Raw genomic sequence first — 18,225 nt, 5'->3', positions numbered from 1 at the left:
TATATTTCTAACATTCTCCTCTGTCTCTGAATTATTTGTTAGACTTCTATCCTTTCCTTTCTTCCTGTTCATTCTGTATAGAAATACTTTAAGAGCAGTAAACCTAAACTGAATATATTAGCCTAGTTTGTTCTAACTGTACCAACAGGAGACCTATTTTGTAAGATGGCAGCAAGTGCAAACAATCTAAGGCACTAACTGCAGACAATCACTTTTCTTTTTCCATGTCAGTTTATTCTGATTGGCTCCTAAGCCCTGGTTCACAGCAGTACGACTTGTCATGTGACTTGCGAGTTCAAAGTTGTGTGGGAAGTCGGACCCCATTACCAGCTTTGACCCTGTTCAAATCGGTGAGATTCAAATTCCTGCACTATTTTTTGTGCAACTTCATTGCGACTTGCATTGACATCTGATAATGACGTTACCAGCAAGCCGCAACTCACATGCCTGATAAGACTCCGAAATATTGCCTTGCTGTAACTATGTGATCGTTCATTAAAACTGTTGGACCCATATTGGTTATCCTCGGGGTGTTAGTGACATTCTCCCCAGCAAGCTTCAACAAGGTCACACAGAATAGTTGGATGTCAAAGTCATGCAACTTTGGAGCTGCATTGATGTGAACGGGGGCTAAGGGTTGCTGCACTTAACACTATTCCCTATAGAAAAGCATCTAGTAATGTAAGAAGAGTAACAGCTGAAAAAAAGCCCAAGTCGTCCATAGAGTCAACCTCATTTATATATGTGTGTATGTATATATATATATATATATATATATATATATATATATACTGTATATATATATATATATATATACACATTTTTTCCCTTTTTTTTGGGGGGGGGAGTATAGATCTACGTTTGCCCTAAGCACATTTGAATCCACTTACTGCTAACCGACTCTCTACCTCTTCTGAATAGGAAAACTAACTACACTAACTGCTAACTGTATCTGTTTTAAAGGAATGTGAAAATCACATGCAGTAATTGTATAATGTCTTTATAAACAGCATAATTACAAATTTGCCTCAAACAATCTGTAGAATATGAACATATGAGCATATGGTATATCTCTGATAATGCAGCCCATAGTACTAATAGCATGAAGTTGAGGACCTGTTTGTATCCTAGTGCAGTTGTTTTGCTTGGAATAATAAAATGCTGCTTGTTTCGCATTCAGCCTGCAGGCTGAGCAAAAGAATCAATTAATTTCTAACCGTGCGAGACATCATGGAAGGAGAAATTTTTACCCATGGCTATTGTATTCTGGTAGCTGCGACTGCATGAATACCGTACTGTGACTGCATCTAATAGGATGCAGTCACTGTTTGGCTGATCAGTGATCAGTTGATTTTTTTAGCCACTTTCCAACCTTCCCGGTGGCCTTTTAGGTGGGTTTTAATGCTGGGAGGCAGGACTGACTTCCCAGTCACTTGATCACTATTATTGACAGTCACAATGGTCACATGTTTGGAAGCCAGTTATGATGGTTCCTGATCATAAATAGAGACTGCAAGCCATCTATGACAGCTCAATCACTCTATGGGGAGCTCACAGTGAGCATGCTTCCAGCACAAAGACCTGTCCTGCTGGTTCCTGATTATAAATAGAGACTGCAAGCCATCTATGACAGCTCGATCACTCTACTGGGAGCTCACAGTGAGCATGCTTCCAGCAAAAGGGACCTGTCCTAATGGTTCCTGATCATAAATAGAGACTGCAAGCCATCAATGACAGCTCGATCACTACTGGGAGCTCACAGTGAGCATGCTTCCAGCAAAAGGACCTGTCCTAATGGTTCCTGATCATAAATAGAGACTGCAAGCCATCAATGACAGCTCGATCACTCTACTGGGAGCTCACAGTGAGCATGCTTCCAGCAAAAAGACCGTCCTAATGGTTCCTGATCATAAATAGAGACTGCAAGCCATCTATGACAGCTCGATCACTCTACTGGGAGCTCACAGTGAGCATGCTTCCAGCAAAAGGACCTGTCCTAATGGTTCCTGATCATAAATAGAGACTGCAAGCCATCTATGACAGCTCGTTCACTCTACCGGGAGCTCCTAGTGAGCATGCTTCCAGCAAAAGGACCTGTCCTAATGGTTCCTGATCATAAATAGAGACTGCAAGCCATCTATGACAGCTCGATCACTCTACTGGGAGCTCCTAGTGAGCATGCTTTCAGCAAAAAGACCTGTTCTGCTGGTTCCTGATCATAAATAGAGACTGCAAGCCATCTATGACAGCTCGATCACTCTACTGGGAGCTCACAGTGAGCATGCTTCCAGCAAAAAGACCTCAGTCCTCAAGGATGCATACGTGCCCACCCTCCTTGCTGTCGGGCATAATCGTTACTTGGTTGGCAAGAGGTTATACCAACTTTTGCAGAGCTGGGTGGTTCTTAAAGGGCCACTCACAGTTCAAAAATTTGGCAGATTAGGCAGTAATTAAAGGTTAATGCACATGAGACTCAAACTCGGAAGACAGATGTTCCATGATTCTAAGGATAATGACTTGCATTTGATACCAGCCCAAGATTACTTTGGGATGCCTTTGAGTGGCATTTATGCCGTTTTGTAAGAGAGAATAAAAAAAAAGGAGGCAATGAATGGCAAAAGCATCAATAATGAGTTAACAATCTATACACCCCTTAACACCGCACCTGTGGACACTTTTGGATTTCCTGTTTGACACTAACACAGCTCATAAAGTCAAACATTTAAACATTGCGGTTGATATTCTTCAAAAAGCTTCCCTAATGCACTGCAAAAGCAAAATACAAATGCCTATATTCACTAGCCCCTAGGTGCTCATAGACATAAGAAGGATGCTCTGACATGTAAGTATGATGGTAATTATGGGCTGTTAGCTTGGTTGAGCGTTCCTGTGAATCTTGAGATTCATGGGGTGAACAGGGATGCTGCCTACCTAAAGGATAGGAGAAGTAACCATTAGGACCTGTCCCATCAATGTGCCCCCTTGGAATGGTTGGTCTTCACTCTCCAGGCATCTACTTGGCCTCATAGACTTGACATTATTAATCTGTTTCAAAATAGTTTTCACCATTTTTTAATAATCGTTTTTGCTTTTAATATTATTATAAGTGAGTCCTGGATGGCTTAAAAATAGTAGTAAGCACCATCTTCACTGTATTGAATTCTAAGCTGGCAATTTATATGCTCACAAATGTTATATACTGTATTTTTCCAAGTTTTCTAAATACATATGCAAAAATAGAACAAAAAAAAGTCAGTATTGCCTATAATAAGCACATTTTTGATGTTGGAAACAGATGTCGTGGTGCTGCTACCTTCCTTCAATCCTCAGCTCTACCCAGTGCTCAGTCAATGCTTTTCGGCCATCAGGCCTTAATCATGGCTGAGATTGAGTAAGGCCTGACGGATAGAGACACGTTCGAGTGCCAACTCCCTCCAGTGGTTCACTGTTTGATGTTACCTTTAACAATGGCATTTAAGTAGCAGGCCTTTTTTGTCCCTGACTGGGTCATAACGGGTCTGGGTGGTAGATCTGTACACATGCAGCAATGTTGAGGACCACTGTCCATTTAAAGTGTTACTAAACCCAGGACTCACATTCACTATATCTGGTCTCCCACAGTACACAGAACATGAAAATGCAATTATTTTAGTAAATATAAACTGCTAAATACCTTTTCTTATCAACAGCATATAGCAGTCTTGTGACTTCTATCATGTCCAGTCGATCACTTGTTAATCGTGTCCAGCAGATCACTGGTTAATCTTATAGGAGGAGTTTTCATTCTTCTCTGACTGGTTTTGAGGCTGCATATCCCCTGACTATCTGTCTGGACAATGCTGATTGGTCCTGTGCCGAACACATGCACCCTCCCAAAAAAAAAAACCTCTCTAGCAATACACACCAAACAGAGCATGTGCAGACTTGCCACTGCTGCTCTAACTATGGTAGACTGATTGGAGACAGCAAAATGATGATCAGAGAAGACAGGCCTTTTTACACAATGCAGAGGATTAACCCCTTAGGTTCCACAGTGAGTATAAGAAGCATATTTTACTGCATATACAGACTAACTTGTGGGTTTAGTAACACTTTAATAATTTTGTAGAGCGTTCAATTTTTAAAATTTTAAAGAGCACAAGCAATACAGGTATTATTATCTAGCTATATATATTAGGTCTTTGGCAAGTGACTCCTTTATGTAGGTGATCTTTAGTTTTAAGCATTCCAGATAATATTTTATTAATAGCTGTGTACGGTGTACACTCATAGCCCTGACGTTTGTATTTGTTAAACCAATGCACAATAAAGCAAAGGGTTTCAATTGCCTTTTATGTTTCCTTCTAAAATGTGCTGTCCGAGTTTTCATTAAAGGTAAGACGTTTATGTCTCCCCTGGTGGTCTTAAGAAGTTGTGATGAGCGTCATGTATAGTTCAAATGTCTTTCATATATCATCTGCTTTTCACAAACTATTGTGACTGTCTCATCTTTTCTTGAGTCTGAGATCTGCATGCTACATATCTGCATAGTATTGTTCCTATGCTGAACGCAGGTTCAGATGTCTGCAAACTGTGATGTGTTGTGGATTTCAAGATAATGTTTTTTTTTTTTCTTTTAGGAAGCTGCTTAATTCAATGCTGAAGTTTAGGTATAGCAATTTTTACATAATTATTTTCATTCGCTTGGGCCAATGTAAGTATGAATGTGCCATACCTGTGGGATCCCTGTAGGAGCTGGAAATCACTGTCGTAGGCACTGCTACTACAGTGATCTCTACTACACTTTGCATGTTCACCATGAATTTAAAGAGTTCACTGAAATGCCAGAGATCACTGATTTGACGGCACCACCCCACTTCTTCCAATTTCTATCTCATCCAACTGAGAACACTTCATATTCATTGAGAACGTGCAAAGTGTTCTACGAAAGGCACCACTCGGCATGGGACTGGGAAGCTTGTGGAGACCACTTAATTAGCTGTACCTGCTACAGTGATTTCTAGCTTTCATGGGGATCCCACAGGTATGGCACAATTGGTCCAAGCTGGACTATGTAACTGTGTAAAAAATGCCATACCCAAATTGCAGTTTTATATATTTGACAGCTTAGAATGCCAAAAGGTCTTTTTCATATAAAAGGGGGTGGACAGGGTATGAGTGGGCAGCTTTTGGTATTTAATTTGTGTGTACACTGTTCATTATCTTTTACTAAATGCATCAACTTTGTGTGTTTTGTGGATGTACATGTGCATATGCTGTAGTTTGTTTCCCTTTCATTGTCCTAAGACAAAACAATTCCTCTCTGTCGCTGCTAAAACCACATATTCCTCACTTGACAGTTATATGAAACACATAGAATTGCATTTTTGATTGCTTTTGGGAGTCTATTCATTCACACATACCAGAATCTCTTAAATATTCCATAATTTTCTAACCTAGCCAATCGCTTTCTTTTTTATAGTGCTATAAAATATAACAGAAATGGATCAGTTCTTAAGAACTTCTTTTTCATATCCTTAAACAATGTATAAAATAATATTCCTTAAATGATCATAGTTGTACTTAAAAACAGTGCTTGTATTAAAAGGTACTGGAGAGGACTTACAGTCATCTGAGAGACCATAACTTTTTTCTCCATACTTTGTTGGCATCTAGTTTTCTATTTCTTAACCAACTGTAAAACAAATCATGCTAATGACAAAACACAAAAAGGCCCTTGGGTGGTGGCGGGTTTATAGGAAGATGTCAAGAAATTGTGTATTGCCAATAGCAACCTGTCTGAGCCCAATTGTTTCCCTTGCACTGAGTAGATTAGGAAGGGTATCAGGTTGGCTGCAATAAGCTGTACAGTCCCTTTTTTGTTTTAAATTTCATAACTCATAAGTGTTGTTTGCTTTTTGCTCATTCAAGTACAATTTTGTTTACCATAATGACATTGCTCATATATTTTTTCCACAGTTGACCAAAGCATGTTCCAGAACTCAAATGCAGCCCACATGCCAAAGCTTCAACCTAGCTCTTCACTCAGTCAGCTGACAAAACCAGCACAGAGTAACATTGACCTGCCAGGGGTTGGCATCCTAGCAGGAAGCACCCAGCACTTGAAGAACCTTGGAAAGGTAGTTGGAGCCAAGGTGAATGACTTCCTACGTAGAAGAGACACTGACCGCAATGACATTGGTCTCACTGAAGTCAACAAGACTGTAGCATCTGTGTTGTCCAATAAGGAGAAGACAGTGAGCCTCGGAGATGAAGAAATGTGAGTCTTTGAGGGCTGTCTTACATGTATGCTTTTGCTTATATTGGTTATGTCTTTACTGAGACGTTTGTTGATTTTCAAATGATTTGTTCCATGGGGGTACACAACTTTGGTTGATGTGTGGCACCACATTTAGATGGTGTAACTATGAAGGAAATATTTTATTGAAATACTGGGAGCAAATTATCTTGGAGGGATCACAAAATTAAACTTTGCTTTAAGTTGCCCACAGACACACAGGCTTTAGATTTAAAACAGTATGCTTTTGGGAGAAATGTGCTTGCTTTTGACTTTGAGATGCTTTGAGTTGTGTTTTCCTACACTTTGACTTGTACGGAGGCAAAAGTAGTTCAGAAGAAAATGCCTGTGCATTCAAGCCCTATCTTTGGTAATTAGAAAACAGTGCATGAATTACTACCATTCAAGGCTTTGCCAAGTTTTGCCAAAGCTGTTGTCCAGCTTCATTAAAAAAAGACAATTTGAGGATATTATTATTATACAGTATTTATAAAGCGCCAACAGTTCGCTCAGCGCTGTACATTACAATGGGAGACAGAACATGCGACAGTACGATAACAATACAATATGATACACGAGGGGTTCGAGGGCCCTGCTCATTCGAGCTTACAATCTAGGATAAAAGCATAAATAGGAATAGATGCTATAAGGCAACAGCTTTTCAGTAAATATTCACTCTGTTGATCAGTTCTAGATACCAAATGGAAAAAAAAACAAAATTTAGCAGCAGCCTGAAAGTAAATTCTGTTATGGGCTTCAGTGATCATTTTAGATAGAACTGTTCCATAAATAGATGCTTTGCTTGAAGTGTTGGGGTTTCTAAGTAGATAATTGCTTGGATGCGCCAACTTTGGATGGTTCAACCTAGTGAACCTCTGCCCAGACCATGTACACTAAAGTTTTTACATATTCTGAACAAGCACTTTAATCACGCTCTCATTCAGCTCTGTAGCTATAGACATTATTGGGGAATGTATCTTTAAAGTTCACAACAGAGGCACAGAAATCTTAGAAATTTTCTATAGAGCATTGATTTTTGGCAGCCTCCCAGCCATCTAATGTAACTACATAGCAGGTGCTTGTAAGATTATGGAAACTGAGTGCAACCCATCTTCTGTGATCTTTGTGAATAGATTACTTCACAGTACATGCAGCTAGAGAAATCAGTGATGGCTTTTTTCCAAGCCCTTTTACTGCTTAAAATTATGAGAACACTTTAATACTTATATCCGGGGCACAGGTGCACTTTAAGGCCTCAAGACTTGTGACGGTATAGATAGTATGTCAAGTACATGTAAGCGATGAACACTAGAAGAAAACCCAGAAGGTATACTATGTGTTCATTTTAAAAATTGGTTTATTGAAAACAGTTTGAAATATATAAAGAATGTTGATTCTTGGCCTTTCAGCGGCAGATGTGCTTGTCAAACAATGAGAATGAAGAATAAAATCAGAATGTTAGTAGAGATGACTGAACCAAGAGAATCACCGATATGCCAAACTGGATTTATCTGAATATTCAAATAATTATCTCTCTAGTCTGTAGAAATTCTAATTGGGATTCCAGACAGTCGGGATTCACAACTTTATTAGTTCTCCGACGATTGCCATAGACATGGTAAAAGTCGTTATGGTATTATACAATCGACCAGACTTTTGAAAAAACAACTCAACTTGTGATAGTGCCAAATGATTAACAAAAGTTTCTCACCTCTTTACAATACACATCTCTTTCCAACTACACAGACAAAAATTGAAAAATGCACAAATATATACAAATGCCAGCAACTCTAAATATTGGTTGGACTGGTACCACATATAAGGTAAAAAAAATTGAAAGTCAGCAGCTACAAATACTTTAGCTGCTGACTTTTAATATTACGGCACTTATCTGTCCAGGGACCCAGCAGTGACTTCACCTCCGGCCAATTCGTCAGTCGGCTATCGGGTGCTGGCAGCATCTTGACTAAGGGAAACTGGCAGTGAAGCGTTGTACTGCTTTAATGAATGGGTCGCAATCTTCTGGGACCTGTGAAGTGTCCCAGAGGGTTGTGGGGGGGGGGGGGGGGCGAACATTCGGTTCAGTTCATTGCAAGGTGCTAAATGTGGCAGTGGAGGCGGGGGGAGGCAGATAAGCAGAGCTTCTACTTTTGGGTGGAATTCCGCTTTAACGTATTAATCTATAATGACCTGGCAATTAAAAACATAAAAATATTAGTGTGGTCAGATTAAATATAAATAAAACCTAAATCAGGTGCCCAGGGATTCTATAGTAAAATGCGAGATGATCATTCACCAATGAGGAGGATAGACTGTCTACATCGGCACCCCAGCAAAGGCCCTCTGCAAACCAGTCAAGTCTCACACCCTCTCAATATGAGCAAGAATACTAGTATAATTTTAGTACAGCTTGTGCTACTGTATTTGTAATGAATTTTTCTGTGCTTTAGCCTTTGCCTTGCTTCTGATTTTCCTGTTCAATCTGTAAACGTTTAAGGTAGGATGTTGGTGATCAACTGGTCTACCAAATAAATGGGGTTGAGTTACTAAAACTGGAGAGTGAGAAATCTGGTGCAGCTGTGCATGGTAGACAATCAGCTTCTAACTTCAGCTTGCTAGGCTTTGACAAAAAAAACTGAAAGCTGATTGGTTTCTATGCAGAGCTACACCAGATTTTGCAGTCTCCAGTTTTATATTTCCACTATTTCCACAGTCTCCACTTATATTTCTAGAGCAGGGCATGTTAAGATTCACAGGGTGATGATTTGACTTGTGTTTGTGTGCCAGTTAGGAGCTCCTTGACTGGTGATATTACAGCTTTCTTTTATCATAGAATGTCATGGTGCTTACCATTTTATGTGCAAATTACGATTTTCTTTAACAACTTCTTTGTAGTTCAGTAGTAATTTTAACTGTATGGGCAACAGATGCTGAGTTTTTTAAGTATATGTACATTGTCTTCCTTGATACATTTATTTTCTCATTTCATACCCATTGTACTGCTTGTTTTTACTTTTATGCAAGTAAGCCTATTGGTATGAAGTTATACTCCTTGCCAAGATTCCTTTATTTATAATCTTTTGTTTTTTTGGGTTTTTTTTAGGTCAAAGTTCGTTGAAAGTTTCCCTAGACTTGATCCTCCACCTCCTGTGGTAAAGAAACGTGTCCCACGAGCTCTGAAGACCACTCAAGATATGATCATTTCTCCAAACCCTGTACTGAATAGTCCAGAGAAAACAACCATTTGTACTGAGGTCAGTTTGAATGTGACCAGTGAAATCCCTGTTGAAACTGCCATTGATGAGGATAATTCACCTACACTGAAATGTCAGCCAGATTCCCTGCCCAATGGAAGAGAAGAGGACATCATTTTGGAGCAGACTGAGATCCAAAATGGAGTCCTTCCTGAGATTGCGCTATCTGTCCCTGACATTATTCACAAGGAGTCAATGGACACAAATGTGAGAGAGTCTTCTCATTTCCATGAAAAAGCTGTGGTGAAACTCTGTATCAGCCAAGAAGACTTAATAGAAGGGGAAATCAATCATTCTGACTGGAGTTCTTGGCCCAAAAACTCTACTTTAGATGGTGATGGTCCCCATCCTGACCTTTTGTCTTTTGAGTAGACCTATATTTTGTAATAAGGACCTAGTCATGTCACTGGAACCTATACTATAAGCTGGTTTGTAGGATTTGCACTGCCCACGTGGAGCTAAGGAGCCCAAGGAGGTGATGGTTTGTCTTTTACCATTTTGTAAGGGACAGTGATGAGTTGTGTCATCATGGCCAATGTGTATATATTTTCTCGTATAATTATCTCACTGACATGCATTACATGGACATTGCTGGCCTTTAAATTGCTAATCACCTTGTATATTTATGCCTATGTTTATGTTTGTAGAGCAATAATAAGCAATCATTTTAACCATTTCTACCGATGCTTCACAAACAAATTCACAGAAGCTTACTATTTCTATGAAAGATCATCATAGTTGTAGCACATTAGGTCTCATTTTTAATGTTGGAATATCCAGAAGTGGATCACAGCTGTCATAATTAAACAAAAAAAGCGCATGTGATTGGGTGACAACCATGAGTAATACTAACATGGTTCCTTTCATACAGTTTCATGAATGAGCCATCATTACACTGTTCACACTTTTGCTGTGAAGTTGGTAAGGGGTCCCACATTTCAAGTCCATGAACCAGGCTGGTCCCTAGTGATGTTTACTGTTGTGCGAACTACTGCTGCCTCTATTTTCAACAATCTAGCACACATTTCAGAGATTTTCATTTCTGAGAAATTATCTCTAGCAGGGCTATAAGAAATACTTTGTTTAAACAGACTATCTGTGCCTACTCACATTCTGCCTCCCATTGATACAGTTTTCAAGCTATTCCGGACCACCAGCTATAAAAGTATGCCTTCAGTGCTGAGATCTTGTGCTATAGTATTTTTTTACAATCCAAACAACGAAGTTACTCTCCATTGAATGTAAATGGTTTTGACATGTTATAATGTAGTATGATTATATTTTGCTCAGAAAACCCTTCCGTACCTTCCAGTCTATCAAGTAGGATCATCAAATATATCTAGTAATTCAGTACATATCTACAGGTCTTAGCTGAAATCCAGTATTTACAGAAATTATCATCTGTCTAACATTAACGCACAATGCTTGATATTTGGAAATTCAAAGTTTTTCATATCAGATTTAATGATGGGTTTACATTGCCTATTACCCTTTGTAACATTCCAAATCATTGTGTCTCCAAGTTAGAGATCTTTAAAGAAACACTGTCACTTGCCCCCTTCCTCCACCTTACCAGAGACCCCCAGATACTTCTTCCTGTGTCTCGACTGGCATTATATCCACAGTGTTGGCTGGTTTCGGAAGTTAACGGGAGTGGTGGTGGTACTACCTCTTTCACGTGACAGCAATTTGATCTAGCAATTTGCTTCTAGACTATAGTATTGTCACCATGAAAGACTAACATGCTCCCCTATACTTTGAAGCACCAGCTATTGTCGCCAGCTGCAGTAAAGGAAGGAGTGGTGGGGAAACAATAGCAATGTGAGCATCTGTAGGCTGAGGGAGCCCCTTTGCAAAGACACTATCACTTTGACCTGTATGGGTAAAGTGACGGTGGAGTTGATTTATTAAAACTGGAGAGTGCAAAATCTGGTTCAGCTGTGCATGGTGTAGTAAAGAACAAAAACAGAGCGCACAAACCTTGCACATTTTTCAGTAAACAGTAAATTTATTGATTTAGGAGATATACTTACAAGAGAAGTAATAAAACAGGCATACAAAATCCAAAAGCGCATCCTACGATAAGGAGACACATGTGAATCACATCTGAAGGGGAAAGTCTCAGAATGATGCTGACGGGTTTCGAAGGGGGGTCCTTTCTTCATCAGAGCTAGTCAGACTGAGAGGGCCCTCTCCTATATGTAGTCAGTATCTGTGTGTGAACCCTCCCCTATGGGAGGGAACACATCATAGGGGGTAGGGCCAACGTGTCATGATGTGTGTTCCCTCCCATAGGGGAGGGTTTACACATAGATACTATTTCTCCTTATTGTAGGATGCGCTTTTGGATTTTCTATGCCTGTTTTATTACTACTCTTGTGAGTATATCTCCTAAATAAATAAATGTACTAACTATTTACTGAGGTAACGCGCAAGGTTTGCACGCTCTGTTTTTGTTCTTCACTACAGTTTGTATCAAGCTTCCCCAGCTTTGTATTGGAGCTGCACAGCCTTTGATCAGTCTCGGATGAACTTCCATACATCTTTATACTCTTTATACTATTGATCCATCAGCCCTCTACTGATCTGGGTCCCTGAGCGAGCGCAGGACGTGTTGTAATTGTGTCAGCTGTGCATGGCAGCCAGTCACCTTCTAACTTCAGCTTGTTCAATTAAGCTGGGAAAAAAAAACCTGGAAGCTGATTGGTTTCTATGCAGAGCTGCACCATATTTTGCAATCCCCAGTTTTAGTAAATCAACCCCAGTGTCTCCCTAAAATCCAAAAGAAAACCATTACAGCTGTGAGTATTCAGGAACTTATCTTGAAGCAAACCTCCAGCCATTCGGCTAAATAGACAGTTGAAACACAGACATGTAATCTGTTACCTGCCAACATATTTGAAGGTCTGTTTAACCAGACTTCCCCATCACAGTGAAACCAGAAGGGTGACACCACTATTTACCACTATAGCTTTGCAACATCTTGTGTTGTGCCAACATAATAAACTATAAAAGACCATCATCACGCTGCTAAGGTTCTTCCCTTAATCGCCTTCTATTGTAAGCTGCCTAAACATGTGCCCTTCCAACTCCTCATGCCTGAACACATGGATCTGCAGCATCGAGCGTTATGTGTACCTTCCCGCTTTGTCATATATCTGCTGTGCAGGTAATTGTGGGAACATAATAAAGAAATACATTTCAGACAGGTATACTAGGAGTATTTAAAATGCATGTATTGATAGTTTTTTTGTTTTTTATAGATCATTCAACTAAATCTTTTCTATATTTGCCTGCAAATTTTCTTTGAAGGAAGCATGAAATCACGTTGGCTTAAGATAACCACAGATTTAGGATGATCATCCAGTGATGGGTATTTCTTTAAAGTTACTTGGCAGTTGTAGAAGCGTACAGCCATTAAAACAACATGACCGAATGACAGCCAAAACGTTGTTCCACTCGAGTTGTTGTTGGTGTTGTTCTCCATTGCTACCTATAAGTAAAGTTGTTCATGGTCTACTGCAAGATATGTCCACATGGGTTTGTGTGTATCAGATGCACACAATATATCTAGGACTGCAAGGTTCCCTTTTGAAGGGCCATAGTCTTCTGATTTTGTGAACCTTCTCAACAAAAGCCTTTTTTAAGCAATCATAACTATATGATTTCTTAGATTTATATAGGTTTCTTTGTTTTAACTTCACTGTTGATTTTTGGATGTCATCCATTTCAGGTGGAAAACAGGCTGATCTAATTCTCCGTCCATAGAAGTCTGAACAGGAAATTGATAGCATGTAGGAAAATATCTATCACCTACTAATGACAACCTCATTTTAAACTCATTTTAAAAATATGTTTAGTTTAATAAATAGCTGTCCTGTCAAAAGTGGTAAAACACGAGCAATTTTGTACTAGACAAAACTGTCCTCTGATGTGATATAGTACAAGAAAGGGCAGCCTAAGACAGTTCTTCACTTTGATAAATGGTGCGCATTGTCCTTCTTTAATGTATTTTTTCAGGCCATGTTTTGAAACTGTGAAATTACAAAATCAAAGCATTTATCATTCATATATATATATATATATATATATATATATATATATATATATATATATATATATATATATACACACACGCATACAGTTGTGCTCAAATGTTTGCATGCCCTGGCAGAAATTGTGAACTTTGGCATTGATATTGAAAATATGACTGATCATGCCAAAAAATGCTCTTTTATTGAAGGATGATGATGATTGGCATATTCAAGGCTTTGGACATCTTTTTTATGTCCTTTTCCATCCTTATAAAGTTCATTTTACTTTGTTACGCAGGACTATTGACAGTTCTTTTCGGATCCCCATGGCTCAGTATCTAGCCTAGTCAGTGCTTCCACGTAAGAGCTAACAAACTCATTGACTATTTATACACTGACACTAATTGCAATTTAAAAAGCCACACGTGTGGAACATTAACCTCAAATTGGCATTTTAACCCTTGTGTGTCACCTTGTGTGTCTGTACCAAGGCCAAACATTCCAGGGTATGTAAACTTTTGATGATGGCCATTTGGGTGATTTCTGTTATTATGATTTAAAAAGGAGCCAAACAACTATGTGATAATAAATGGCTTCATATGATCATCATCCTTCAATAAAAGAGCATTTTTTGGCATGATCAGTCATATTTTCAATATCAATGCCAAAATTTCACAATTTCTGCCCGGGTATGCAAACCTTTGAGCACAACTGTGTGTTGTGTGTATGTGTGTATATAAAATTTTCAAAAAAAATTAAGAGGTAAACTATCTCACAGCATCTTCCCCACCCCTTCATCCCAATCGCAATCATGACTTTTTTTATTTTTTAATATGAACACACTGGATAAAAAATGTCACAACGGTTAGTCCCGTTTCACACTGGTGTGACTTGCAACACATAGAGTCACATGACAAATGAAAACTCATTCATGTCAATGGGGGCTGGAAATCACACTACAATGGGGTCACAGCAGTGTGAACTGAACCTACATACAGGCACCTTTCAACACCCAGGGGCCACAGGTGTTGCGTACAGACACCTGTACAAATGAAATACAGGATATGTCAGTAGGGGGGAATAAGTCAGTCCTAGCGTAAACAATGATAAGTATATGGGCTCCCTGGATGCAGACAGTCTTTGTTATCCCAATGTGGCTGCAAAAGTAGAAATACATGTAAAGTCTTGTATTGAGTGGGGAATGGTTTGCCCCCTGTCAAGTTTATATTGATGTCTGATTCCACATTGGAGAAGTTCACCCCTCTTTGTGTCCTGGTGACCATTCTCACTTAGTCAGAAAGTAAAGAGCAATAAAGTTTTAGAGCTGTCACCAGAGCAAGAGGTAAGGGTATATCATCCAATGGGAACAAATGTTCTGGTGACAGATGGGAATTTTTCTCACTTTTGGAAGAATTCCTCTCACTTCCTGTTATGTTTCCAGGACAGGAAGATAAAATTATTTTCCCCAGTGGTACACAGACAACAAATAATACCCTGATAGTACTTTGAATCCTTTTTTACTCCATCAAAAACTAAAATATTGAAGGCTCAGAACAAAAAGCCTTTGTTATCTTTCAGTTGTCCTTTGAGAAATGTTCATTGCTTTTGTACCAGAGAAGGAACAAGATTATGGCGTCTGGTGCTGCTCTTTGGGGGAATTTTAAGAACTTAAATATCAGTGTGTCTTTTTCATATTCTTTAAAGCCAGGAAAAGAAAATTTCCACCTTTTGCTCATTTAGCCTAGGGGCAGAGGATTAAGGTGTAACTACTTACCTCACACCAGCAGGCTCCCTCCAGCGCTGTGACCGGTCCTTGACAGCTGCCTCTGTAAGCTTCAACCGGCTCCAGTCACACTCTAGCCTCCTCAGTGTACCATACAGGGTTAACATTTTGTATGGTAAGTGATGATGCCGAGGCTATGCCTACAGACTGGAGCTTAGAGTGAAGGCCCAGGAGACTGCCAGAGCCGGCTGGAGTGAGGAATCCGGTAAAGCTGGTCAAAGATAGATCCAATCTCAGCCTGTTCAGCAGGGACCAGCTGAGATTCGATGCATCTTTGAACGGGCTGGTTGTAATAATGTTGATCCATCGATCAACTCCAGCACAACCAGCCTGTTGAATTTTTTTGCTATTGCTGGCAGTATTAATCATTGTGTTCTGTTGGCAGGGAAGGCTCCCTGTCGGTAGAACACAATATTGCTGCGGGAGGGATTCCCTCATCAACACTGTTGATGGGGGCTTCAAGCGACTTTCTTTCTTGCAACCTGTGGTTGTGAGAAAAAAAAAAAATCATATAGTCTATGGTTTGCCTAAGTCGTGGGTCACCAAACTATGGCCCTCCAACTGTCCAGCTTGCCTGTGGCTGTCAGTCTTGCAAGGCCTTATGGGGCTTGCAGTTTCTCAACATCTGGAGGGCCATAGTTTGGAGACCCCTGGTCTAAGTGAAAGAGGCTATGCTATAATCCCCTATAACTGTGGTTGTCAATTTCGAAGGTATATGGGGCCTCAAATGTGGCCCCTGATGTCACCAAATCCATATGGAAAATTTGAAATATATTTTAAAAACATTCTTCCCAAATATATTGACATATATATTTGAAATGCTACAATTGTGGCCATATTCAATATATTTCAAAATATATTTCAATAAATATATATATATATATATATATACACACACTGTGTTGAAATGTGTTTATTACAAAATATATGAAAAATATTATTAAAAATACATTTCAAATATACTGTATGTCTTTACAAATACAAATCCACATTTGTGGAATGCATTTACAAATATATGTTAAAATTAGTTTTTTATATGTTAAAAAAAAATCTGAAGAATATATTTAAAAAATATATTTTTTTAAAAATATATTTTCTTAACCTCTTCCCGCTCGGCCTATGGCCGAATGGTGGCCGGCAAAAACACTCACCTTTCCGGGTGGACGCCATATGGCGTCCTTTCGGGCATGCGCAGTTTGCACGCCTGCAGAGCCGCGCAGCGGCGCAATCTGTCACCGGCCGTGTAGCTCGGACACGGCTGATGACAGATCTGAGTACCGGCCCCGTTGCCGGTACCATGTGACCAATCACAGCAGGTCACATGACAGTTGTATACAATGGATGCTTTCATTCATGCCATCCATTGTATACTAGTGTGTCTAGCTGTGAATGGTCACAGCGATCACATGCACAAGCTGGGCCAATCACAGCCCAGCTGTGTCATGTGATTAGTCATGGACAAATCACAGCTAAGCACAAAAAAAAAAAACCCTGAATGAATCAATGTCATTCAGGTAAATGCTTGCTTATAGCAAAGTAAATCTTTGCTATAAGCAAATTGTGTAAAAAAAAAACAAAAAAAAAAAAAAACTGATCACTTCCCCAAAGTAGTACAATGTTACTATGGTAACATTGTACTACTTTGGTCATAGTGAAATGTGGAAAGAAAATCTTCAAAAAAAATTAATAAAAAATAAAAAAAATAAAAAAAGAATATAATTTATATGATGACGCTGTACTGCACTGGTGACAGTATGTAAAAAAAAAAATAGTGAACATTTTTTCATTTTCCGAAAAATTATGACAAAAAAAATACAACTTCAAAAAACTCGCATTCCTCTTATGAAGTACATTGGACTGTCTGCTCTGCAAAAAAGAGGTCATTTGGGGGATATCTGTACTGTTCTGATATTCTTGGACCTCAAGAAATTAGACTGGCTGTCAGTACTTCAGGATTGATCAATATTCAGATATATCCCATAGTTTGTGAACTCTATAACTTTCCTACAAACTTAATAATACATCCTAATTTGGGTTATTTTCACCAAAGACATGTAGCAGAATACATCTCGGCCTAAATTTATGAAGAACAATTATTTATTTGCAAACTTTTATAACAGAAACAAAGAAAAACGTGTTTTTTTTTCAAAATTTTCGGTCTTTTTTTGTTAAGTTAGCAAAAAATAAAAACCCCAGTGGTGATTAAATACCACCAAAAGAAAGCTCTTAGTTGTGTGAAGAATAAAAATTTAGTTTGGGTACAGTGTTGTATGACCGCGCAATTGTCATTCAAAGTGTGCGAGCGCTGAAACCTGAAAAATGGCCTGGGCAGGAAGGGGGTAAAAGTGCAAGGTATGGAAGGGGTTAAACATATTCTTCAGATTTTTTTTAACATATAAAATATATTTTTACATATATTTGTAAATGCATTCCAAAAATGTAGATTTTAAAAATATTTTTCACATATTTTGTAATAAAAACGCATTTCGTGTGTGCGTGTGTGTATGTATATATATATATATATATATATATATATATATATATATATATATAATTTTTTTTTTTTTTTAAATATTGAATATGGACAAAATTGTAGCATTTCAAATATATGTCAATATATTTGGGAAGAATATTTTTACAATATATTTAAAATATATTTTTCTTCCATGTGGGAAGGACCACATATAATATTTATTATATATATTGATGCAAAAGACTGTCAAAGACTGAAGCCCTACTAGAGAAAATCCTCAGAGACTTTGCTACATGAACTGTTGGAGATTAGAGTCATGCTGTAGGAGACAGTCGGAGACGGGGGACATGTCACATGAAACTTTTAATGATCACAACCCTATTACAAACCAAAGTTCCAGAGGG

General features: G+C 38.7%; 1 protein-coding gene across 1 annotated transcript in view; it reads left to right on the top strand.

Moving 5' to 3' along the window:
- The window catches only part of LOC149467559 (carboxyl-terminal PDZ ligand of neuronal nitric oxide synthase protein-like), a 154,224-nt gene extending 143,510 nt beyond the window's left edge, over positions 1 to 10,714 (top strand). Inside the window, exons 11-12 of the mRNA XM_089671525.1 lie at positions 5,959 to 6,259; positions 9,381 to 10,714. Of these exons, the coding sequence (XP_089527651.1) occupies positions 5,959 to 6,259; positions 9,381 to 9,903 (824 nt within the window). The 3' untranslated portion in view covers positions 9,904 to 10,714. The remainder of the gene's footprint in view (positions 1 to 5,958; positions 6,260 to 9,380) is intronic.
- Positions 10,715 to 18,225: the final 7,511 nt, after the last annotated feature.

Source organism: Staurois parvus, unplaced genomic scaffold, assembly GCF_062004578.1.
Source record: "Staurois parvus isolate SC_StPar_1 unplaced genomic scaffold, SC_StPar_1.0 ptg000106l, whole genome shotgun sequence".
NCBI classification, from domain to species: domain Eukaryota; kingdom Metazoa; phylum Chordata; class Amphibia; order Anura; family Ranidae; genus Staurois; species Staurois parvus.
This window is presented reverse-complemented; position numbering and strand designations above follow the sequence as displayed.